At 37.5% G+C, this 24,165-nt stretch overlaps 12 protein-coding genes across 12 annotated transcripts; 8 read left to right on the forward strand and 4 right to left on the reverse strand. All coding sequences in view use genetic code 12, as the record gives it.

Moving 5' to 3' along the window:
* Nucleotides 1–367: 367 nt before the first annotated feature.
* On the forward strand, nucleotides 368–2,308 carry I9W82_000526 (uncharacterized protein; the record flags this gene model as incomplete). Its single annotated transcript, XM_067694417.1, has 1 exon — nucleotides 368–2,308. The coding sequence occupies one exon, from the start codon at nucleotides 368–370 to the stop codon at nucleotides 2,306–2,308; it is 1,941 nt and encodes a 646-aa protein (XP_067550552.1).
* A 184-nt stretch (nucleotides 2,309–2,492) lies between these two features.
* I9W82_000527 (ESCRT-I subunit protein) lies at nucleotides 2,493–3,074 on the forward strand (the record flags this gene model as incomplete). The annotated part of the gene is made up of 1 exon (XM_067694428.1): nucleotides 2,493–3,074. One exon carries the CDS (start codon nucleotides 2,493–2,495, stop codon nucleotides 3,072–3,074), a length of 582 nt encoding a protein of 193 aa, XP_067550553.1.
* Nucleotides 3,075–3,912: 838 nt separating this feature from the next.
* Nucleotides 3,913–5,631, forward strand: NDE1 (NADH-ubiquinone reductase (H(+)-translocating); the record flags this gene model as incomplete). The annotated part of the gene is made up of 1 exon (XM_067694439.1): nucleotides 3,913–5,631. One exon carries the CDS (start codon nucleotides 3,913–3,915, stop codon nucleotides 5,629–5,631), a length of 1,719 nt encoding a protein of 572 aa, XP_067550554.1.
* A 161-nt stretch (nucleotides 5,632–5,792) lies between these two features.
* On the reverse strand, nucleotides 5,793–7,229 carry I9W82_000529 (uncharacterized protein; the record flags this gene model as incomplete). Its single annotated transcript, XM_067694450.1, has 1 exon — nucleotides 5,793–7,229. The coding sequence occupies one exon, from the start codon at nucleotides 7,227–7,229 to the stop codon at nucleotides 5,793–5,795; it is 1,437 nt and encodes a 478-aa protein (XP_067550555.1).
* Nucleotides 7,230–8,721: 1,492 nt separating this feature from the next.
* On the reverse strand, nucleotides 8,722–11,727 carry KGD1 (alpha-ketoglutarate dehydrogenase; the record flags this gene model as incomplete). Its single annotated transcript, XM_067694462.1, has 1 exon — nucleotides 8,722–11,727. One exon carries the CDS (start codon nucleotides 11,725–11,727, stop codon nucleotides 8,722–8,724), a length of 3,006 nt encoding a protein of 1,001 aa, XP_067550556.1.
* Nucleotides 11,728–12,974: 1,247 nt separating this feature from the next.
* Nucleotides 12,975–13,511, reverse strand: PAM17 (Pam17p; the record flags this gene model as incomplete). Its single annotated transcript, XM_067694473.1, has 1 exon — nucleotides 12,975–13,511. The coding sequence occupies one exon, from the start codon at nucleotides 13,509–13,511 to the stop codon at nucleotides 12,975–12,977; it is 537 nt and encodes a 178-aa protein (XP_067550557.1).
* A 927-nt stretch (nucleotides 13,512–14,438) lies between these two features.
* On the forward strand, nucleotides 14,439–18,317 carry I9W82_000532 (RSC chromatin remodeling complex ATPase subunit; the record flags this gene model as incomplete). The annotated part of the gene is made up of 1 exon (XM_067694484.1): nucleotides 14,439–18,317. One exon carries the CDS (start codon nucleotides 14,439–14,441, stop codon nucleotides 18,315–18,317), a length of 3,879 nt encoding a protein of 1,292 aa, XP_067550558.1.
* An 884-nt stretch (nucleotides 18,318–19,201) lies between these two features.
* Nucleotides 19,202–20,345, forward strand: CCP1 (cytochrome-c peroxidase; the record flags this gene model as incomplete). The annotated part of the gene is made up of 2 exons (XM_067694495.1): nucleotides 19,202–19,223; nucleotides 19,363–20,345. The coding sequence occupies 2 exons, from the start codon at nucleotides 19,202–19,204 to the stop codon at nucleotides 20,343–20,345; spliced, it is 1,005 nt and encodes a 334-aa protein (XP_067550559.1).
* A 263-nt stretch (nucleotides 20,346–20,608) lies between these two features.
* Nucleotides 20,609–21,184, forward strand: RPL9B (60S ribosomal protein uL6; the record flags this gene model as incomplete). Its single annotated transcript, XM_067694506.1, has 1 exon — nucleotides 20,609–21,184. One exon carries the CDS (start codon nucleotides 20,609–20,611, stop codon nucleotides 21,182–21,184), a length of 576 nt encoding a protein of 191 aa, XP_067550560.1.
* Nucleotides 21,185–21,688: 504 nt separating this feature from the next.
* Nucleotides 21,689–22,624, forward strand: PHA2 (prephenate dehydratase; the record flags this gene model as incomplete). The annotated part of the gene is made up of 2 exons (XM_067694517.1): nucleotides 21,689–21,739; nucleotides 21,800–22,624. 2 exons carry the CDS (start codon nucleotides 21,689–21,691, stop codon nucleotides 22,622–22,624), a joined length of 876 nt encoding a protein of 291 aa, XP_067550561.1.
* A 77-nt stretch (nucleotides 22,625–22,701) lies between these two features.
* On the reverse strand, nucleotides 22,702–23,165 carry HRT1 (SCF ubiquitin ligase complex subunit; the record flags this gene model as incomplete). The annotated part of the gene is made up of 3 exons (XM_067694528.1): nucleotides 22,702–22,922; nucleotides 22,994–23,080; nucleotides 23,135–23,165. 3 exons carry the CDS (start codon nucleotides 23,163–23,165, stop codon nucleotides 22,702–22,704), a joined length of 339 nt encoding a protein of 112 aa, XP_067550562.1.
* Nucleotides 23,166–23,418: 253 nt separating this feature from the next.
* Nucleotides 23,419–24,147, forward strand: MED7 (mediator complex subunit; the record flags this gene model as incomplete). The annotated part of the gene is made up of 1 exon (XM_067694539.1): nucleotides 23,419–24,147. The coding sequence occupies one exon, from the start codon at nucleotides 23,419–23,421 to the stop codon at nucleotides 24,145–24,147; it is 729 nt and encodes a 242-aa protein (XP_067550563.1).
* Nucleotides 24,148–24,165: the final 18 nt, after the last annotated feature.

A 24,165-nucleotide genomic window follows, 5' to 3' on the forward strand; every position in this document is an offset into this window, starting at 1 on the left:
TTTTTTTAGAGAGTATGCAAGAAGGAATAAAATTAATCCGATGCCGAGAGAAGAAAATATGTACGTAGGCGCGCACACACACGGCTTTTGAGAAAAACCACAACGGTTAATGACGCTACCACATTTTTTTGCCCCTCCAATAACCGAGATTTGACTTGCAAAAAAAATTTTTCAGCCATTTTTACAGTTGCGAAACAATGACATCGGAATCTGGAACTTGAGTTACAAAATCGTTGCCATTTGTAGAATGGAAGGAGGGCCACAATATAAGTACAATGAGATGCCCCTCCCCTCCCCCCTCTCTCTCCTGAGAAAAACACATTTTTGTTTCCCCTAAGAAATATAAACCTTTAGAGAACCGCGTATCATGTCTGATAAGGAAAAGAGTTCGTTCGAGGTCAACCAACGGAAGTTGATAGTTTCATCAACAAACAGCACAGAAAACTCATTCTCCGAGCCTACTGCTTACCACCCAAGTCAAGATCAGCATTTCGGAAAGAAATCACGTTCGGGAAGTATTGCTTCGTTGTCAAAAAAATCTATTGAACAAGTACGAAGAAGCTTACATGGAGACCAAGCGTACCAAACAGAAGAAGATGACCACCAATATTCAGTACACCAAATTTATGGTGACTTAAATAGCGATGAAATTGAACTTCAGCGAATAGCCACAAGAAAGAGTGTTTTGGGTGAAATTGAACACCAGATTGTCGATGAAGCAGACGATCAAGAATTGAATGAAAAGGGGTTAGATGATGGTGTGATTGAAGATCAAGTACTACCCGTTACTCAACATGGTGAAGACTTTACCAAGATTGATCCTGAGTTAATTACATGGAATGGAAGTGATGACCCTGAAGATCCTAGAAACTGGTCCCCTTCGTTAAAGATATTCCTTTTGGCATTTGTTTCATTATACGCTTTGGTTGCACCCATGTCATCTAGTATATTATCACCAGCAATGAGTGAAATTAGTGTCACATTTGGCATAACTTCGGAGGTTGTACAAGCTATGGTTGTTTCAATACAGATTTTGGCATGGGCTTTCGGACCATTAATCATTGCCCCATTATCTGAATACGACAACATTGGTAGAAAATTAGTTTTGGATGTTTCTTGTTGGATGTCGTTGTTTTTCAATTTGGGTTGTGCGTTTTCACAAAATACAGCTCAAATGATGGTTTGTCGATTCATTGGTGGATTATTTGGCTGTGTGCCGATGAATGTGTGTGCAGGAGTAATTTCAGATTTGTTTGATGCTGATCTGAGGAATGCTGCTTTGGCTGGTTATTCTTTGGTTCCTTTGTTGGGACCAGTGATTGCACCTTTGATTGCAGGATTCATTGTCGATCATATGCAATGGAGATGGTGTTTCTATGTCTTGTGTATGTTTAATGGTGCTGTTGCTATTGCCGCTACATTGTTCTTCAAAGAGACTTATGCACCAACATTGTTGAAACGTAAAGCACAAAGATTAAAGAAAAGCACCGGAAATACCAACCTTCACACCATTTATGAAATTACCAACCAAGGTGAATCAACCTTTGGCAGACTTTGGTTGTGCATTGTTCGTCCTGTGAATTTACTTTTAACCCACCCAATGGTCATTGGATTAGGTTCATTTATGGCATTCACTTATGGGTTCATGTACCTTTTAATCGTCACATTCCCACAAATTTTTGAAAAACAATATGGTTTCAGCAAGAGCATTACTGGATTGATGTATCTCCCCATGGGTTGTGGATTTGTTTTAGGAGTGGTATTTTGGACATTCATGGTTGGAAAAGTATATAAAAAATTAACAATTGCCAATGGTGGAGTGGCCAAACCTGAATTCAGATTGCCATGTTTAATTGCTTGTGCTGCATTTATTCCAGTAGGATTAATTTGGTTTGGTTGGTCAGCCCAAAAGGAGTTACATTGGATTATGCCCGGAATTGGATCAGCAATCTTTGCATTTGGATTAGTTTGTGTTTTCCAAACCATTCAAAACTATTTGATTGATATGAATGTCCGATTTGCTGCTAGTTCAGTTGCTGCTGCTGCATTGTTTCGTAGTTTGTTTGGTTATGCATTTCCCTTATTTGCTAGGAAAATGTATGGAGCATTAGGGTATGGATGGGCAAATACTATGTGTGCATTCATTGGAATCTTGTTGGGTGTGCCATTCCCCATCTTTTGCTACATGTATGGTGAGAAATTGAGAGAGTCATTCAATAAGAAGTTTGAAATAAAACAACAAAAGAGGGACCAAAAGAATTTGGAGAGATTGAGGAGAAAGAATGGTGATGATGGTAGTATGGTTTAAAATTTCAGCATTATAACTTTTTTTCAGTTCTAGACTAATATAGATATATTTATAGATAATTTTTAACAATTTATAGAGGATATAATCATTAGACCATGTTTGGTTTCGTAAGTTTGATGGGTAGCGATCTGTTGACAAAATTGACGAAATCGTATTCATAACCAGTTCCTTTGCCTTTGCAATCATGTTGTCGGAAGATCCTCGCACAAACGTCCCACAGACTGTTCCACCTCTCGCCATTGAAGAGCTCAAGCCCTTTCCATTGCCCAAACAGCTAGACTCTCTACCAAAGAAATCTTTTGAAGAATTTGTCAGCAATAAGAAATTAATTAAAGGTTATATGCACCAACTTGAAACTTACAAGCTGAGACTCGATGAGCTTCAAGAACGCGCAAGCCTGGTATCATCTTTACTCCAGGAAGAGATTAACGACACCCTAATTCCACAGTATCAAGAGGTGAGCAACAATATCCTTCAACGAATCAAAACACTAACACAACTTCATAATGAGTTTTTAAATTTGGAGACTGTCCAGTATCAATCAATGTCATCTACTTTTAATGAAGAGCTTTTGAAACATAAGTTTAAAAAGTTGATTGAACGAAATGACGAAGAAAGTAGAGAAATAGTGAAGAACCTCGATTCAAACGAGTTGACCGACAATCAACTTGCTGATACATTGGAGCGGTTTAAACAAAGCAGAAAAACGTACCATTTTAGAAAAGAGAAGCTTAACCGATGGGAGGAACAAAGAGTGAGTGGGTAATGATGACTAAGAGTATTGATGCGTTTCCGCGCTATTATAATGGCATAGAACGAATGGAATATTTTGGAAGGGCTGCTCCAAGAGCATTTTGTGTGGGTGTACATTAGAGCCTTGGGTTTAGTGCAACTTATCGTGAATATTCTACAGGCTTCTTCTTGCTTGTATTGTTGAACCTAGTTGCTTTTGTGCCTTTGCTGATAGACTGAGTCAATCTCATATTGGAGAACTTAATCTCCCAATTGGATTGGAAACAGAGACCTTTCTATCTGATTAATAGTTGGATGAAGAGGTTGCTGTTGGCTGTTTCCATGGTAAAATTTCTCATACAAATATGTCTTACAGTAACCTACACGGGAAGAGCACAGATTGAAATCTATGACATTAAATTTATCGCTTCTATAGTCTATTCTTTGCTATGTGTATATGTATAGCTTTGTGTGTAGTTAAGAACCCCGGAAAGAAAAAATAGAAGAAATTATCTCGGGTTTAAAAAGTCCGGAATGATCAGCAAATTTCTACCCAATTGAAATTGTTCCCTTTCTAGAACAATTCTTTACATACTCCGAATTCAAAAAAAGAAAAACCATCACACGAAGAGCTGTATATATATATATATAAAGGATATATATATACTCAGCCATAACTAACCCTTCATCTCATATATTCCAACATATATTGATTGATTGCTCATTCAATTGACTTTTACTTTGTGCTGTCCATTTATACATATTCCGAATAATTTGAATTGCTTATCTACTTATCACAATCAAAGCCAATTAGAATTTAGAATCTACTTACATCTATAGAGGTACAGTGTGGGGCATAGAAATAAAGAAACATGTTTAAAGGAATTGCCAATAGGAGGTTCTTTTCCACCTCATTAAGGCCATTGAACAAAATCAAACCACCAAGAGCAACATCTAAACCTCGCTTTTCATCTTCAATTCCACCACATAATGTTGAAGTTTTACAATCTTCCTTTTTAGGAAAATTGTTCAAGTACACTTTGGGAACTGCTGTGCTAGGTGTTATAGGTGGTGCTGGTGTTGTTGCTTACAAGATCTATGAAGAATCTACACCAGCTCAACAACAGAAACAAACACCATTTTTCCCCAATGGACAAAAGAAAAAGACTTTGGTCATCTTAGGTTCTGGTTGGGGATCAATTCCCTTGTTGAAAAATTTGGATACCTCGTTGTACAATGTTGTCATTGTTTCCCCAAGAAACTACTTTTTGTTTACTCCTTTGTTGCCTAGTGTTCCAACCGGTACTGTTGAATTAAGGTCGATTATTGAACCAGTTAGATCCATCACCAGAAGATGCCGTGGTGAGGTGGTTTACTTGGAAGCTGAAGCTACAGGAATTGATCCAGCAAAGAATCAACTTTTCATAAAGCAAAGTACTACTGTTCATTCGGGTCATTCGGGTAAGGATACTTCATCATCCAAGTCTACCGTTTCTGAGTATACTGGAGTTGAGGAAATTTCAACTACTTTGAATTATGATTATTTGGTTGTTGGTGTGGGTGCTCAACCTTCCACTTTTGGTATCCCTGGAGTTGCTGAACATTCAACATTTTTGAAAGAGGTTAGTGATGCATCTACCATCAGAAGAAGATTAATGGATGTTATTGAAGCTGCTAATCTCTTGCCCAAGAACGACCCTGAACGCAAGAGATTATTGCAAATTGTTGTTTGTGGAGGTGGTCCAACTGGTGTTGAGGCTGCTGGTGAAATTCAAGATTATATTGACCAAGATTTGCATAAATGGGTTCCTGAATTAGAAGGCGAATTGAAGGTTACCTTAGTTGAAGCCTTGCCAAATGTTTTGAACAGTTTCAACAAGAAGTTGATTGACTATACCAAGGAAGTTTTCAAAGACACCAACATTAACTTGATGACGAATACTATGATTAAGGGAGTTGGAGACAAACTTCTTACTGCTTCACAAAAGCAACCAGATGGATCAACAAAGACCGTTGAGATTCCATATGGTGTATTGATTTGGGCTACTGGTAACGCTGCTAGAAGTTTCACTCGTGATTTAATGTCGAAAGTTGACGAGCAAAAGAATGCCAAGCGTGGATTATTAATTGATGACTATTTGAAAGTTGATGGTACGTCGAACATCTTTGCCTTGGGTGATTGTACATTCACCAAATATCCACCAACAGCACAAGTTGCATTCCAAGAAGGTGAGTACTTGGCTAAATATTTTGAAAAGTTGCATCAAGTTGAAAGTCTTCAATATCAAATCCAACACCCAGCTCCAAAACAAAATGTTGAACAGTTGAGTAAAAGATTGGCCAGAGCTGAAAAGAACTTACCAAAGTTCCAATATAACTATCAAGGTTCATTAGCCTACATTGGATCTGAAAAGGCAGTTGCTGATTTGGTTTGGGGTGATTGGTCAAATATCACTAGTGGTGGTAACTTTACCTTTTTGTTTTGGAGATCAGCTTATATCTACATGTGTCTTTCAGTGAAGAACCAGTGTCTTGTTGTTTTGGACTGGATGAAAGTTGCATTGTTTGGAAGAGATTGCTCTAAGGAGTAGATTAGGTATTGTTTTTCTTTTTCTATTTATATAGTTTGTGTTTTACTGAATCAATGTTATTAGAGGAGTGTAGACTTGGCAAGTAAAGAGAAACACTATGAACTTTAAAATATCGAATCAAATAAACAAAATACATACGATAAATTAAAAACTGTTTGTTTTCAACCTGATGCACTTAATGTAGCAGCAGGTGCATTACCAGCAGAAAGAGTAGCAGCAGCCCCACTAGAAACATCTTTTCCACTAGCACCCTCATCAGCCTTTGGCTTATACAAATTAGGATAAGTATAAGTTGGATTACCACCAGCTTTAAACTCTTTCCAAGCTCTCTCAACTTCATCGAATGCATTATAACCCCAAAGGAAATCTTGAAACACTGGATCAGCAAAACGATTAGGACATCCCAATTCAGGTTTCTTGTCATACAAGTACAAATCTCTAATTTGTTGCAATTCACCATCGGGTAAATGATAAATATTTTGACACTGATGCGAACCTCTCACCACTTGAGAGCTTCTCCATTTACGCAAGTTTTCAGTCATGGCTAAAAGCTGTGGGATTTGATCACGCAGTTCAATCTTGGAAAATAAACCTGCAAGGACTGCTGCATCTTCAACTGCTTGAGATGCACCACTGGCCAAGTAAGGTAAAGTGGAGTGCGAAGCATCACCTAGGATGATAAAGTTTCCAGTCTTGTGGTTGACCCAAGTTTTCAATTCACGTGAATCTTGTAAACGCCATTTACTAATTGATGTAATTAATTTGAAAACAGTGGTGAGATCTTGATCCCAATCTTTAACCAAGTCCAATAACTCTTGTTGTGATGCATCTTGTTTCAAAACACCTTGGGGTAATGTATCTGGACATAAAGCAACCACGTTACAGATTTCACCTTGTTGTAAGAAATACATGACAATATGCATGGTTGGTCCCCACCAGAAATTGATATTGGGGTTGGCATAAAACTTTTCCAATCCAGGAACTTTCTTCATATCTTCAACTTTGATAAGTGCACGGTAAGCCAAATCACCAGTATCATAAGCACCAGAAGCATCACCAGTCAAAAATTCCCTTGTTTTTGATCTAACTCCATCGTAACCAACAATGACATCACCAGAATATTTCTTTCCAGTTGAAGTGGTTACAGTAGCATTTTCAAAATCAACATCAACAACTCTTGAGTTTGTGCGAACTTCAACTCCTAATTCCAAAGCTCTGTCAACCAAAGCTTTATGATAATCAGCTCTGTGAATATGTAAATACATTCCATCATACTTTTCCAGAACATAAGGAACTAAATTTTGAGTTGACAAGAGTTCTCCCTTGTATCTCTTAACCAAGATATCATGAGGATGAATAGATACTTTTTCAACAGCATCCAAAACTCCAATTGCTTTCAAGATTTTTGTTGATGGTGGTGGGATTTGAATTCCAGCTCCAACCTCACCTAATTCCGTTGCTGCTTCTAATAAAATAACCTTGTGGCCAGCTAATCTTAAGCAAATACTGGCGGCGACTCCACCGAGACCTGCTCCAACTATAATGAATGTAAGTTCGATAGAAGCTTTTTGAAAACTGTGTGTAGCTGAGTGTGCCATTGTAGGTTTGTATGTAAAGTTTGTATAGGTTGCAAAAAAAGAAGACAACAGGATAAGCAACTTCATGAGGGTTTTCAACAATATATATATATATATAGATCTCTTTAAGGTGTGCCATTTTAGCTTTATGGAACGATCGCTTTATCGGAATTTATTATAAATGGAAATAGGCTTTAAACTGAATATTATTAATTTACCCCAGAGGTCTGTCAAACATTTTTCTCCACTATTTAAATCATAGAATCGGCAAGTAACTATTTACCGTCTAATTAGTTTAGGCTCTAACATCTTTTTTTGTTTCTGTCCACAATGTCATAGTAGTCAGTGCATCTCATTCAGCATAGACGAATGGAATTACAATTAAATGTATTGTGACTGGTTATATAACTCCGAAAATCAAAGAAAAAAGGTTGCATCATCACACAAAGTTGTGAGAAAGAAAAAATGGCTTGGTTTTAATATTGCAAAAATATCTCCTCAAATACAGCCATAAATATTCCAATTTTCCACCCCCCTATTGATCTAGAAGGAAATGGCGGCGCTTCTTTAAACCTGAGATTGGTTTTTTTTAAGATTTGCCAGATTGTCCTTGATGATCTCCTCTTTTTAGAAAAAGAAAAAAACTCAAGAAATTCTGAATAGAGAGAAGATTTGTGTGGAGAAAAAAAGGTTTGTGCCCGGGTAAAGCTTTTCCCGAATGCACAAAATATAAAAATGCATTCGCTACAAAAGTAAAAAAAAAAAAACAGTAAGTTTTCATTTTGCAACTGAAGGTCAAGAGCTCGATACTATTAGGGGTGGGGGGCAAATCTTACATATAAAAGTAGCATGGGTGGTAGTTAGCGGTTTAGTTGCTTATAAAAGAATCGGTCTTAAAGGTTCACCGTCTCTTGTTTTGACCCTGTGCCACTGCTTTCCTAGAATGTTGTTACCTAGGAAAAGGGGGTCAGTAAGCATTGAGTTGCCACCAACTAGGAGCCTTTCCTTCAATCCAAAACTGTAAGAACGTTACACCCCCAAATACCATCACCAGTAGTTTCTCCATCTTACAAATTACATCGCAGTTATCGAAATCACTCAGCACCCGGCCTCTCCTCCAACTTGCCTGTCAAACTTCCTCCCGAAATTAAAATGTTCCTGAGTCGCCAATAGTTGCAACTTTGCCTTTAAAAAAGTGCCTCGTGACTGGAAAAACAAATATCCGGAGATGTATACCCAAAAATTCAACAAAAAAAAAAAACAAAAAAGGAAGACAAAATTGTGGGGAATAAATCTCAAAGTCGGTTTTAAACTACTCCAGAATAATGATTTACTATAATGATAAACTGTACTTTAAACTATATAACTAAATAATTCATTTTCTTGTTTCTTTTTTTTTTGCTCTAAACTTCATTCTATAGCACCCTTTCCTCTACCCCATTCAGTAACTGTTGCACTCCCTTTCATTCTCTACTCTACTTCAAAAATCTAATGTCTCTCCATTACCACCTCTTTATTGCCTGAAAACTTCATTCAATACTTCCTCTTCTTCAGCTAAGTGCTTGGCCTTAGTACCAGCAGCAATTGAAGCACTTGGATCTCTACCTGCATATCTCATCTTCAAACCAGCGTATTTGTCAGTCTTTTCAAGGACAACATCAACTCTTGGTTCAACAAATGCCCATGCACCCATATTCAATGGTTCTTCTTGTGCCCATACCAAATCTTCAATGTTTGGATATTCGTTCAATGCATCACGCAATTGAGCAAATGGGAATGGGTTCAATTGTTCAATCTTGATAAATGCAGTGGATTTGTCATCGGTTTGCTCTCTTCTCTTGTTCAAGGCAGCATGAATTTGACCAGTACACAAAACAAGTCTCTTTACTTCGGATTTGTCACCCAAAACATCTTCAATAATCCATTGGAATTGAGAATCACCAGTGAATTCAGACAACTTGGATCTGGCCAATGGATGACGCAATAATGATTTGGAAAAGAACAAAATCAATGGTTTTCTAAATTGTCTATGCATTTGACGACGCAACAAGTGGAAGATGTTTGCTGGAGTGGTTGGGTAAGCAACTTGCATGTTACAGTCTTGATGTTGACGTTCTAATTTCTCTGGCGATGGGAAGTAACGAGGGTCTTCGTTACATAATTGCAAATATCTCTCAATTCTACCAGAAGAATGCTCTGGACCTTGACCGTCGTAACCATGAGGCAAGGACAAAACAACACCTGATCTTTGCATCCATTTCGATTCAGCACCAGAAACAAATTGATCGATAATGACTTGAGCAGTGTTGGCGAAATCACCGAATTGTGCTTCCCATTCAACCAATGCATCGGGGGATGTTAATGAATAACCGTATTCGAAACCTAAAACACCATACTCAGATAATGATGAGTTAGAAATGCTAAATACACCTTGGTCTTCACTCAAGTTGGCTAATGGAGTCCAAGTGTTTTCCGATTTTTGATCATGCAAGACAGCGTGTCTTTGTGAGAAAGTACCTCTTTCAACATCTTGACCAGAAACTCTAACATGATATCCTTCCAAAGCTAATGAACCATAAGCCAATGCTTCACCAGTAGAATAGTCAATACCTTCACCTGTTTCAACAGCCTTTTTCCTTTGGTTCAAAATACGCTTCAAGTTTCTATGTATTTCGAAACCTTCGGGAGCTTCGGAAATAGCAGCACCAATCTTTTTCAAAATCTCCTCATCAACACCAGTTGGCAAGTGAGGTAATACTTCGGTGGCCACTTCTTTTGGTGACTTAAAGTCTTCCCATGGGGTAGTTAACCATTCTCTAGAAGTTGGGTGATAGTCCTTTGCCTTGGAGAATGATTCTTCCAACAAATTCCATACCCACTTCTTGTGCTCGTCAATATCCTCTTGGGTAAAACTACCTTCTTCAACCAATTGCTTAGTGTAAATGTCAATGACTGACTTTTTCTTGGCAATGGCTTGGTACATAAGAGGTTGAGTAAATGATGGTTGATCAGTTTCATTATGACCGTGCTTTCTGTAACCAACAATATCAATAATACAGTCGGTATGGTATTTAGCTCTCCATTCAGCAGCCAAGTTGAATACAAAAGTACAAGCTTCGATATCATCGGCATTCACGTGGAAAATTGGAGCATTGATACTCTTGGCAATATCAGATGGGTACAATGTAGATCTAGCAAATCTTGGATCAGTAGTGAAACCAATTTGGTTATTGATGATGATGTGGATGGTACCACCGGTTGAGTAAGCAGGTAAGTTGGCAAATCCCATGGTCTCGTAAACAACACCTTGAGCAGCAAAAGCAGCATCACCATGCAACAAGATTGACATTGCCTTTTTAAATTCTCCAACATCATTCTTGTATTGTTGGATAGCACGTGTCTTACCAAGAACAACACCATCTTCAGATTCCAAATGTGATGGATTAGCAACTAATGACAAGTTGACGTGTTTACCAGAAGTAGTTGGTCTCTTGTAGTTCATACCCAAGTGGTACTTGACATCACCAGAACCTTCGTCAAATTCTCTTGATCCGGTAAACTCGGAAAAGATAGATTCGTTTGGTTTACGAACAACATTTGACAACATGTTCAATCTACCTCTATGTGGCATACCAATGACAACATCTTCAACACCTTCTTCAACAGAGGTATCAATCATAGCCTTCATTGCTGGGACAACAGACTCACAACCTTCTAAACCGAATCTCTTGTCATTAGGGAATTTGGTTGACAAAAACGATTCAAAAGAAGTAGACCAAATCAAACGGTCCAAAATTTGTCTCTTTTGGTCTTGCGAGTACTTGAATGGTTGTGGAATTTCAATTCTTTCTCTTAACCAATCACATTGTTCTTTGGAAGGGATGTGAACATATTCAACACCATATGAAGAACAATACAAATCTTCACATGCCTTGATGATTTCTCTCAAAGTCATGCTTTTCTTACCTTCAGTAGCAAATCTTGGTAAAATACCAGGTCCCAATGTAATTTCTTTGTCCAAATCCTTTTCGCTAAATTGGTAATATTCCAAAGTCAATTCTTTTGGAACCTTGGAATGGGAACCAAAGGAAATTCCCAATGGATCAATTTGTGCTTTTTGGTGTCCTCTGACTTGGTAAGCTCTAACCAACAATTGGACTTTCAAGTGAACCACAACATCTTCATTACCGTTTGATTGTTGTGGATAAAAACCAGCAGTACCACCAGAAACAGTTGGAACTAAAGTTGGTGGAGCTTGGAAAGCCTTTGATGGCGATACACCATCCTTTTCAATGTTTTTAAAGTAAGCATTCCAAGATGAATGTACACTTGCTGGATCTTGTCTCCATTGTTGGTACATTTCGTCAACATAGTTGGCATCGTTTCCTTGCAAAAATGTGTCAGTTGCAGTGGCGAAACACCTAGTTTGAATCCTAGCAAAATTACACCTCAATGATGGAACATTGCTTCTGAGGATTTGTGTACGTGGTGGAATAGCACGTTTGAAAGCTCTAAGCATGATTGTTGGTTTGTTTGTTTTGTTTTTTTATGAAAGAATATTTTTCTCAGGTTACTGATTGGGTTGATGAATTGATATAAACACCTTATCCTTCGTATACTCTAATATTTTCCTCTCCTGTTGTAAAAAATGGATTCCAAAAAAAAAACAAGAAATAAAGAAGGACCAATCGATGGGTTTTGATTTTTTTTTTCCTGTTTTGCTATTTGGTGAAAGACGAAAAATGAGACAACTAAAAATTTCAGTGGAGAAAGAGAAATCTAGTAACCTATTATTATTATTATTATTTTATACGCACTTATTAAAAGTGAATCAATTGGTTTATATAATAATAATAGAGTTGAGTGAGTGAAAAAAACAAAAAAAGAATATTTATTTGGAACCGAGTCATCCAATCACGAATAACTCCGGGAGTACCAAATCTTAAAAAAACAAAAAACAAAAAACAAAACGAATAATAATCATCAACAACACCCCTTCTACGTTTATATCTTTGTACCTCAGCAACTGCATCCACATAGCCTTCGGCTATATAATTCTACCTCTTCAAAAGTATGTAAAAGCATATTTGTTGAAAACTCGCCTAAGGGGATGTCGGAATTAAAATGATTCGGAGAAGAAAAAAAGAAAAAACTTTGCTTGCGAGAATGTTACACTAAGCTAAAACTCCGTGACCACCGGGTACGTGTATAGAATGTGCTCTCGGAGTTTGAAGGAGATGTTGTTTGTAAGACACTTGTTGTCGTCTATTGGTGATGCAAGAGAATGGTATAAGGTGCAAGGAGGAAACATCAAGCATGCTTAACGTACTCTCACAAGCTACTACTTGTGAAAAGTCTCAGCGACGAAGTGCACATATAAAATTTGTAGTCATTCAGCGGGCATATCCGAGGATAAACTTTTTGAACTAAAATGGATGCAAAAAAAAAGTTCATGATATTTTCCAGTTTCGTGGATGCTCTAGAAACCAGAAACGGTTGTGAAAAAAGAGAATCATAGAAACCGTATAAATCCTGAACTGACTAGGCCAAAGGACAGAAAGCATCACTTTCAAAGAATGTTGTAGATACAAGAACACGTATCAATAGGAGTTCTACAAAAACTTCGAGTCCCCCCTACCGTGACATCACAACGATACTAGAGTGCCACATTACAAAAGAGGTCAGCAGTCTCTACTTCGTGATTCTCCCAATTTAAGTTTATCCAACTTTGTCATTTGATTTTCTATCCACTATATACAACACCGATCAAATGAATTCTTTTGCTTTTCTCCTAAAAGCATTACAGTCTCTTAACCATTGTCTGTAATCTTTCAATGAGTAAATTCTTTCCCCATAATAATCAGGTATTGGGTTTGAAAAACTTTGACTTGATGGATCGGGTCTTTTAACCTTCAACTTTGACAAGAATTGACTATTTCTAACATCAAACGCATTCAATTTTGACCTGTTTAAAGTTTTAAAAGCAATTTGCCCGACAACTGGTCCCAACAAATAACCAAGAAGTCCACCAGCAATGACACCACCACCCATCACCATAAGAGGATCAAAGCCAAACATGGGCTTCTCAAGATCAATTTCAATATTTCCCAAGTAGGTGAGTGTTAACATTGCTCCACCAAACCCCGTGAAAATTCCACTAACGGCATTGATTCTATTATTTTGCTTCTTTAACTTGAAATATTCAGCCCATGACAAACCATTTGTGGAGGTTGATGTGGAATTGAATCTGACTTTTGGTATGCTTCTGCTGAATGCTCTTCTGTATATTCCTAAAGAAATCATGTTTCACTTTGCTATGTGGTTAGTTAATGCTGAAGCGTTGTCGCTGAACGTATTTTGAAAAATGGTTTCATCAGCTCAGCTGCTTTTTTTTTTTTTTTTGGTGCTCGTTTTTCTGCCACCCACCTCCTCAAACGAAAGTGTTGCAAATGACTAATGATCTTAAGGGAATTACACTCAAATGAGATATGAGGCAACCACAGCTGTAAGATTATATCCAGAGATGTTATATAGCTCAAGGAGCTTCTAAGAAGAAAGGTTAAGAACACCGTGAGTTATATGCATTACGATTGGCTGTTGCAGCTCTGTACTCACTACTACTTACTAGACAGTCAATAGAAGACTATCTCAATCAAGGTTCAGTAAATGTCTATTCCATTCCCTTCATCTTCTCATTCAGAAGGCTGTATCGTCTTTGAAACCTCATTAATCCTTCTACACGAAGAAACAGTACATTACCGCAAGCTACTACATACATTGAATACTGGTCGTGTAATGTGGTAAATACTTGGGCAAGAGAAAAAAAAAAAGTTTGAATTGGGAGTGTGTGCTGAACTATTTGTTTTCCGTTGACTTTTGTTATTTTTTTTTTGAGCTTAACAGAAATAAGACAGGAAGAGCTGTTGAAAGAAAAACTTAATCAGTTTAAAGATATACAAATACATCAATCAAATCAATCCCAAAATTTCGCAGTTGTGGCCAAAACTACAAATATATAGAAGATTTGAAACCACTTGGCCAAACATCGTTAACAGTTTTCATCATTTTTCAAAACTTAACTTTGGCACAACTTTTTCAATCTATCAACAACAATACATCTTTTTGAATACATAGCTGAAAAATTTCACAACCAACACGATCTTTTTAAACTAGAAGGAGGTAATTCGCAGACAATAAACATTTACTCAAAAATTTACCATTTGTGAGAAGATGAATGGAGGCGTAACCACATCCAATATGAATACAAATGGCGACATACAAAATCTTGACCCATCTCAAGTGGAATCAAACGTTGAAGAGGATGGATTAAGCAAGTACAGCGCTCCTGAAACAAAGGCTGATTTGAACAGCTTGTTGACTCAATACTACAGGCTATTGGTTGAATCCAGAAATTTAAAGGTAGAGGAATCAATAAAAGGTGAATCCGAATCACAGCATGAAGACCCTAATGCTCGAGAGAAAGCCGAAATTGAATCGATATTGTCCAAAATTGACAAGCAGCATAGAAACTTTGAAGTTGAAGAGTCGAAATTCATGAAGGACTTACTGAATGCCGAGGTCGAGGAGGGCTTAGACTTGGAGTTATTAGGGAAACAAGTGGCTGGTTTCTCACTATTGTCGAAGGATTATGATCTCCCAGAGAGTTTGCAACGACAGTTTGCTATTGATTCCCCACAAAAGGAAAACAAGTCGCTTGTTGATGATATTATAACCGAGATAACGAACTTTAGTGTCAATTTTGAGACCAGAGCAAAGGAATTGGGAATCGAGACTAGCTCACCCTTGACAGCACCTAATCCTAAATATGCACCATTAGGCAATATCTACATTGAAAAGATTGTAACCAACAAAATCGCGCAAAGATTGAGAGAGCTTGAAACCTTACCCGCCAACATTGGTACCTTTGATGGAGAAGGACTTGATGATTTGAAAATAAAAGCCTTGATTGAATTAAAGGGTCTTCGTTTATTAAGCAAACAGAAACAACTCAAACATGCTATCATCTCTCACGAGTCCCAGCAAGTCAAGTACAATCATCCACATCTCAAAAACATTCCAATTTGTTTACTGGAAAAGCGGTCGTTTAGTCTAAGACCCAAGATCGAGCAGCGGAATCCTCAGTTGTTGGCAGTTCAGTTGGAGCAATTGAAGAAGGAAGAGGCTAGAGAATTGAAACGTCAATTACATATCGCCAAAGTTGATCAAATATTAGAGAGTACACTTGAAAGAAGCGATAAGAAATTGATCACCAGTAATTACAGAAACTATCTTTTGGTGAAACAATTGAATAACTTCCATCAAATAACAGAAAAGGAGGAAAGTAAGAAGCTCGAAAAGAATGCTAAACAAAGATTGCAAGCTTTGAAGGCCAACGATGAAGAGGCGTATCTCAAATTATTGGACGAAACAAAGGATCATAGAATTACCCATCTTTTGAAGCAAACCAATCAATTTTTGGACTCTTTAACTGAACAAGTGAAAGCACAACAAGATGAAGCAAATGGAATTTTGGGAACACCAAGAAGTGCCAGTCCCGAAGTAATGGCAACAACACCTGCAAATATGGAAGATGGTACAGGTGGTGTACTAGCCGATAGTAAGGAGGAATTACGTGAAAAGACAGATTACTATGAAGTTGCTCATAAAGTGAAGGAAAAGGTTGAGGAACAACCTACCATTTTGGTTGGTGGTAAATTGAAAGAATACCAAATGAAAGGTTTGGAATGGATGGTTTCGCTTTACAATAATCACCTTAATGGTATATTGGCCGACGAGATGGGGTTGGGTAAAACTATTCAATCAATTTCATTAATCACTTATCTTATCGAGAGGAAGCACGAATCTAAATTTTTGGTTATTGTTCCACTTTCCACAATTACAAATTGGACATTGGAATTTGAGAAATGGGCTCCATCGGTAAAGGTTATCGTCTACAAGGGTTCACAACAGCAAAGAAGATCATTACAATCGGATGTCAGGTATGGTAACTTCCAAGTAATGCTTACCACCTATGAGTACGTTATTCGTGAGCGTCCTTTGTTGGCAAAATTCCATTACTCCCATATGATTATTGATGAAGGTCATAGAATGAAGAATGCCAATTCCAAACTTTCTCAAACATTGAGACAATACTATAAGACAAAAAATAGATTAATCTTGACTGGTACACCTTTGCAGAATAATTTGCCAGAATTGTGGGCGTTACTTAACTTTGTTTTGCCCAAAATTTTCAATTCGGTTAAATCGTTTGATGAATGGTTCAATACTCCTTTTGCAAATACCGGAGCTCAAGAAAAGATTGAGTTAACAGAAGAAGAGTCGTTGTTGGTTATTCGAAGATTGCATAAAGTCTTGAGACCATTCCTTTTGAGAAGATTGAAAAAGGATGTCGAAAAAGATTTGCCTGATAAAGTTGAAAAGGTGTTGAAATGTAACTTATCCGGTTTGCAATATGTACTTTATCAACAAATGTTGAAACACAATGCATTGTTTGTGGGAGCCGAAGTTGGTGGTGCCAAGAGTGGAATTAAAGGATTGAACAACAAGATTATGCAATTGCGAAAGATTTGTAATCACCCTTTTGTGTTTGAGGAAGTCGAAACAGTGTTGGATTCACTGAAATTAACCAATGACTTGATTTGGCGTACAAGTGGTAAGTTTGAATTATTGGATCGTATCTTGCCCAAGTTCAAAAAGAGTGGACATCGTGTTTTGATGTTTTTCCAAATGACACAAATTATGGATATTATGGAGGATTTCCTTCGATTTAGAGACTTGAAGTACTTGAGATTGGATGGTTCTACCAAGGCTGATGAACGTCAGGATATGTTGAAGGTGTTTAATGCACCAAATTCTGACTACTTTTGCTTTCTTTTGTCGACACGTGCTGGTGGGTTGGGTTTGAACTTGCAAACTGCAGATACTGTCATCATTTTTGATACTGATTGGAATCCTCATCAAGATTTACAAGCTCAGGACCGTGCCCATAGAATTGGTCAAAAGAATGAAGTTCGTATATTGAGATTAATCACCAATGATTCAGTTGAAGAAGTGATTTTAGAAAGAGCTCATCAAAAATTGGATATTGATGGTAAAGTTATCCAAGCTGGTAAGTTTGATAACAAATCCACTGCTGAAGAGCAAGAAGAGTTTTTAAAACGTTTGTTGGAGGCAGATGCCACCGGCGGTGATAATGATGAAAACGATTCTCTTGATGATGAAGAGTTGAATGAAATCTTGGCAAGGTCAGATCAGGAAAGAGCTCTATTCACAGAAATGGATGATGAAAGAAAGAAAGATGATCCATATGGTGATCACAGGTTGATGGAGAAAGATGAGTTGCCAAAGATTTTCACCGAAGATATTTCACATCATTTTGAGAAAAATACACAAGAACTTAGCCGGATGAGAGAAAAGAAACGGGTTGTTTATGATGATGGATTAAGTGAGGCACAATGGTTAAAGGCTATGGATGATGACAATGACAGCGTGGAGGATGCCATCAAACGTCGTATGTCGCGTATCAATGCCAGAAAGAAAAACAAAGCAATTAGAGAAGGGCTTTTGGTTGAAGATATCAATGATGACGAAGTTGGCGAAGAAGATGATGAAGAATTTGAAGCTGCTGCTCAACCAAGAAAGAGACAACGTCGTTCGAGAACTCCCATAGCCAAATCTGTCAAAGATGAGCCACAGGGTTCCGATTACGAAGAGGATGTTGAATTAAATGAAGATACTACGAATGGAAATGTTGTATCCGATGGTTTGGAATCACAATGCCTTGCTGTAGTAAATGATATCTTGGAAATGACTGATGAGTCAGATGGACATAAAATAAGTGACGTTTTCTTGAAATTACCATCCAAGAAGATGTATCCCGATTACTATTCAATTATAAAGAGCCCAATATCCATAAATGAAATCAAAAAGAAGATCAAGAATGAAGAGTATGCATCATTTGATGACTTTGTTGCTGATATACGACTCATGTGCTCAAATGCAAAGATTTACAATGAAGAAGGTTCATTTGTGTACGTTGACGCTTCAGTTATAGAAAACTTTATTGAAACCAAAGTGAATGCTAGTTGAAGATACGAGGTGCAAAGCTTTGTTTAATAATGTGTAATTTTAATTGTATAATGTTCTTTTTAACATTTCGTAAACCTTTCTTCACAAGCGGCTGTTTTGAATTCCAGCTATCAAAGCCAGACTCTATGGCGAGTCCGGTTCTTACGATTATTGAGGACAGTATGAACGACCTCTTCTACTCTCCAAAAGTCTAGAACTTTCTGTTTGGTGATTAATGCCACATCCCACATTAGACCTTGTATCTCCTAGATAATCCCAAAAACGTGTCTTCTATACTAAACATCCAGCTCCTCTTGGTGGTCTATACTATGGAATTACGCACTAGTAGAGCTAAAATATTTTACAGCTTTTTTCCGCGCGGAATTTCTCAATCGTACCCGGTTGGAGGTACAAAAGCTTTATTGTCTTTGTGAAAGAAGTTCCACACCAATGAAATTATGAGAATTTTTGCTTATTTCCTTTCACGTGTTTACATACCTTTGATATTAAGGACTCGTTGAGAGGCTACAACTCTGGTAGTTTACCCCGTTCTCGATAAGGTCTTTCTGTTCACGAGTGAGATTGCTCTAATTGCTATGCCTAAGTTTACTCTGCTCGTTGGGGACCACAACAGTAAGCTCTTGACTAGTTGGTGAAGTCTAAAGCCGCCACAGATCGGTTTTGTACCCATTTTTTCTTTTAGTGGGCTGATAGAACAACATGGAATGTTTTCTTACATAGCACACTCCCCGCGATAATTTCACGAACTTGACACAATGGACAACCTTAACTGCATAATAAACCCTCGCAGCTTCGCAAATCTGCCTCTTTATATATAAGTTACTCTTTTTCCCCTAATGATCTTCAGAAGAATTCTTGGTCATCAGCCAAAAAGATTTCTAAAAATGACATCAATTGCTTCATCAGGTATGTTTTTCCTGTTTAAATCCTTCCAATCTGAGGTTTCAGTACGAGCCATTTCTTGGATTAACCGGTAATGTTTAACAAAAAATGCCGAGTTTTACATATCTGAAGACCTCCTCCTACTAACAAACCATCTTTTTAGTCAATACCCCCAATCCTAAAGCAAATGCAAGTGAATCAAACAGGCACAATACCCCAACTGCCACAACGGACAATGCGGCATTTGGTGCTGGTGCTGGATTGAATATCAAACTTGCCAAAGTACCAGAAGGTAAAACTTTTGAAGATTACCAACGTGTTTACAATGAAATTGCCACCAAGATCTCCCAACATTTGGATTATGATAAAGGTGATGGATATTTTGGGCAATTGGTTAGAAATGCCTGGCACGCTTCAGCCACTTATGCCGTGGCTGATAACTCCGGTGGATCCTATTATGGAACTATGATTTTTGAGCCCGAGGAGTTTGATTTCCAAAACAAAGGTACAGCAATTGCAAGAAGTTTCTTATCATCTATTCAAGTACAAAACCCATGGATGTCAAGGGGTGACTTGTGGACTTTAGCCGGGGTTGCTGGTGTACAAGAATGTAATGGTCCAAAGATCAAATGGAGACCAGGAAGACTTGACGATAATACAGGAACAAAAGCAGCGCCAGCTGGTAGAATACCCGATGGTGAAGGAGATGCAAGGTATGTCAGAGACTTTTTTGCCAGAATGGGGTTCAATGATAGGGAAACAGTAGCTTTGATCGGTGCTCATGTATTGGGAAGATGTCATACACATGTTTCTGGGTATGATGGTCCATGGGGAGATGATTCAAATAATTTCACCAATGACTTCTTTGAGAGGTTGATGGGTAATTGGCACCTCAAAAATTGGGACGGAAGAAAGCAATATGAAGATGATGAGACAAACTTGTACATGATGTTGCCCTCTGATATGGCTTTGAAAGAAGATGGCAATTTCTTCAAATATGTGCAAGAGTATGCAAAGGATGTTGATTTATGGTTTAAAGACTTTGCAGCTGCTTATTCAAAGTTGTTGGAAAGAGGAATTGAGTTTCCGGAAGATAACAAGCCATTGGAGTTTAAGACGTTACACGAGCAAATAGAGTCAAACTAGGGGTATGTAGAGAAGTATTTATTAAATAAAAGATTAGACTGATAAATGTTGCACCTGGATAAGCAATTTGCAGCCTTTTGGTGTGAGTAGGGCTGTAGACCTATACGCATCGCTACCTGTTTTCTTTATTTTTTCCAATTCCCAATTTTTTTTTTTCGTCTTGCGGTAGCTCCATCAGAACAAATTAAATATTTCAAAACCATTTACAAAAATTTTTCAAACCTATTCACAATACTTCTTTTAGTAACCAGCTCCAACACACAATGAAATACGTCCAAACTGATCAAATCTTAGAAATCCCAGAAGGTGTTACTGTTGACATCAAGGCTAGAGTCGTCAAAGTCACTGGTCCAAGAGGTGAATTGACCAAGGACTTGAAACATATTGATGTTACTTTCAACAAGATCTCCAACAGAGCTGTCAAGATTACCGTCCACAACGGTGACAGAAAACACGTTGCTGCTTTGAGAACTGTCAAGTCATTGATTTCTAACTTGATCACTGGTGTCACCAAGGGTTACAAGTACAAGATGAGATTTGTCTATGCGCATTTCCCAATCAATGTCAACATTATTGACAAAGACGGTGCCAAGTTTGTTGAAATCAGAAACTTCTTGGGTGAAAAGAGAGTTAGACACATTAAGATTCAAGAAGGTGTCACTATGGAATTGTCAACCACCCAAAAGGATGAATTGGTTGTTTCTGGTAACTCATTGGAAGCTGTTTCTCAAAACTGTGCTGATATCCAACAAATCTGTCGTGTCAGAAACAAGGATATCCGTAAGTTCTTGGATGGTATCTATGTTTCTGAAAGAGGTACCATTGTTCAAGATCTTTAAGCTTGCATAGAGACATGACCAAAAACTACAATTTCCATTCACCATCACCACTTTTTTTTTGTATCATAATGATTGATTTTTTATAGCATTTGCTTTTCATGGGTTTAATTTGTTAGATTATTACTATTTTTTTTAACAGGGTTCAGAATTAATTAATGGTACACCACCACTACAATGATCGAAGGAAAGAGGATCATTTCTTTTTTTGTGGATCGTTACAGAGCTCAATTTAATAAAGAGCCACTTACGATCACACACTTTTAATCTCTAATCTATCGTGACTCTCTCTCTACCACTCTAGTCTGTTGTTCATCGATTTAGTCAAACGATCTTGATTGAATTGTCATTGTAATGATGATGATTTAGTGTTGACTAGTCTGTCTTTGATTGGTGAACTTTTAGGCTGCATATCTCTGATGCATTGCACGTGAGGGGGTCCACGTATAACACAATATATAAAATTTTCAGAACTTCGATGATTTCCCTTGATTTTGTCAACCCAGTATGACGACAAAGGTTGCATTTCTAGGTCCTGAAGGTACCTACACTCATCAAGTATGTTTAGTGACAGACGCTGTTTCACATAAGTTTACCCGACTAACCTTCTGTGCTTAGGCAGTTTTACAACAATTTGGAACGGACAATGTTGAAATATCCCCTCAACAATCAATAGGAGACTGTTTCCAAGCAATCAACACACGTCATGTTGACTTTGCAGTAGTTCCATTTGAGAACTCAACCAATGGACAAGTTGTATTTACTTATGATTTACTTCGAGATTGGTTTCTTGAAGAAAAGAAACAATGTCAGTTTAGAATTGTTGGTGAACAATTTGTATCAATACATCATAACTTATTAAGTAATGGATCTTTGAAGGAGATTGAGACGATATATTCTCATCCACAAGTTTGGACACAAGTGGGTGGATATTTATCTACGTTGCCTAAAAATATCACTAGAATTGATGTTGGATCAACTTCGAAAGCTGCTGAATTGGTCAGCCAAGACAAGTCAAACAAGTCAGCTGCGATATCTTCACTAATGAGTTCCAAGCTATATAATTTGCCGATTCTTAAAGCTAATATAGAGGACAATGTGACCAATACTACAAGGTTCTTGATATTGGGATACAATGATCCACCGGCACACGATACAAGCAATCAAGAGGTTCGAAAAGTTACATCAGTAATGTTTACACTCCCAAACGATGACCCAGGTGCATTATGTGACGTACTTGTACAGTTTAAAGAGAATGGAATCAACTTGACGTCAATTAGTTCACGTCCAGCAAATTTGCAACCTTGGCAGTACGTGTTTTTCATTGAAACAGTGGGCAAAATAAACACCAATGTGCTCAAGAGTATTCAAAAGTTGTGTCGAGACATAGTCATCTTGGGTGAATTCGATCGAAACTGGCGATTTGATCAAAACCAAAAGTAAACAAACCTAGTATGCATTTAATATACATAAACAATAAACAATAAACCCATGTCGAACCTAAAATCTCTCTTCTCTCTCTATTTGCCAAATTTCTGATATACCCATTCAGTATTATCCAACGGACATGCATTTCTAGTTTTTAGCCATCTCTTTATACAATGTAAATGGAAAGCATGGTTACACATTCCCCAAGCAGCAATACATTCTTCACCACCATTTGCCATTGAGTTGGGTTGACATTCAATACATGGTTCCATCAAATGGTTTCTGCAGATAGCACAGTTTTCAATCTGTATATCTAAAAAAAAAAAAGTTAAGTTAGTAAAAGCACTTCTTTCAGGTGACATCTTATCTGTGTTTTATACATACCCCATGACCAAAATGCAACTGCTGTCCATTTCTTTACTTCGAATTTTGGTTTGCTTGTTTTTGATACTTCATTAATTGATTCAGAATCTGATACGTTAGTATTTTGAATAACTTTGTCTGCTTTGGATAGGAAGTGCATACCATCTATATCCATTCGGTCCTCTTCTGCCATGATCACTAATCTGCTATCTCTGTGTGTGTGTGCGTACGTTAGTTGATTAGCAATGTGAATGGCGACTAGTGTTTGTAAACTTATAACTGCTATAAAAACAAACTGTCTTGATTTTCTGCTTAGAAAAATGGATTGTCGCAAAGCTCATATCTTGTGAAATTGAAAATTCAAAATTCCAAACACCAGACGAATCACACAACATAAAGCAAGAGACATCAGAATTCTCATCACATAGGTAAACCACAAAGCAGCAATGTCCACTTCAAACACTGAAGACCTAATATCGTCGCTATACCCACCCCCACCTCCATTCGCAAAGTTTTTCACTGATGAGAACTTGGATAAATTGGCAGAAATTCACAAGACAACAACAACACAACAAGAACAAGAACAAGAACAAGAAGGTAGTGCCACTGATGACACTGAAGACCAAGTAAAAGGAGAACTCAAGTTCCTAATCCCACCAAAAGTGCCCTCGGGAGCTCAATATAGAGGATATGGAAACATTTGGTCGTTTAAGGACAAACTACCGAATTTAAAAGATACGCAATGGCAGCAACTTTACAACGATGCCAATTTAACATCAGAAACCAAGATTAAAGAATTGCACAAAATGATGGACTCATTATTGCTTAACTTTGTTGAATTGGTTCGGTTATTGAGTGTCGATCCACAACAATTTGAGCCTAAAGTTAAAGATATGAGTTTGTTGTTGATTAATTTCAATCATATTTTAAACACTTATCGGCCACATCAAAGTAGGGAGAGTTTGATTATGTTGTTGAAAAAGCAGATTCTGACAAAAAGAGCAGAAATTGCCAATATTGAATCGGTTTGTGATGAAGTCAAGTCAAAGATTGTTGCCATGACTAATGAGGATATCGATATGAATGTGGATGAAAATGATGAGAAAGTGGTGAGTGATTACGATGGGAATATAGAAAAGGATAGAATAGTTAAAAGTCTACTACTGAATGTATAGGTACAACTGTGCAGAATC

The sequence above is a fragment of the Candida metapsilosis genome, assembly GCF_017655625.1.
Source record: "Candida metapsilosis strain BP57 chromosome Unknown scaffold1, whole genome shotgun sequence".
NCBI lineage: Eukaryota > Fungi > Ascomycota > Pichiomycetes > Serinales > Debaryomycetaceae > Lodderomyces > Lodderomyces metapsilosis.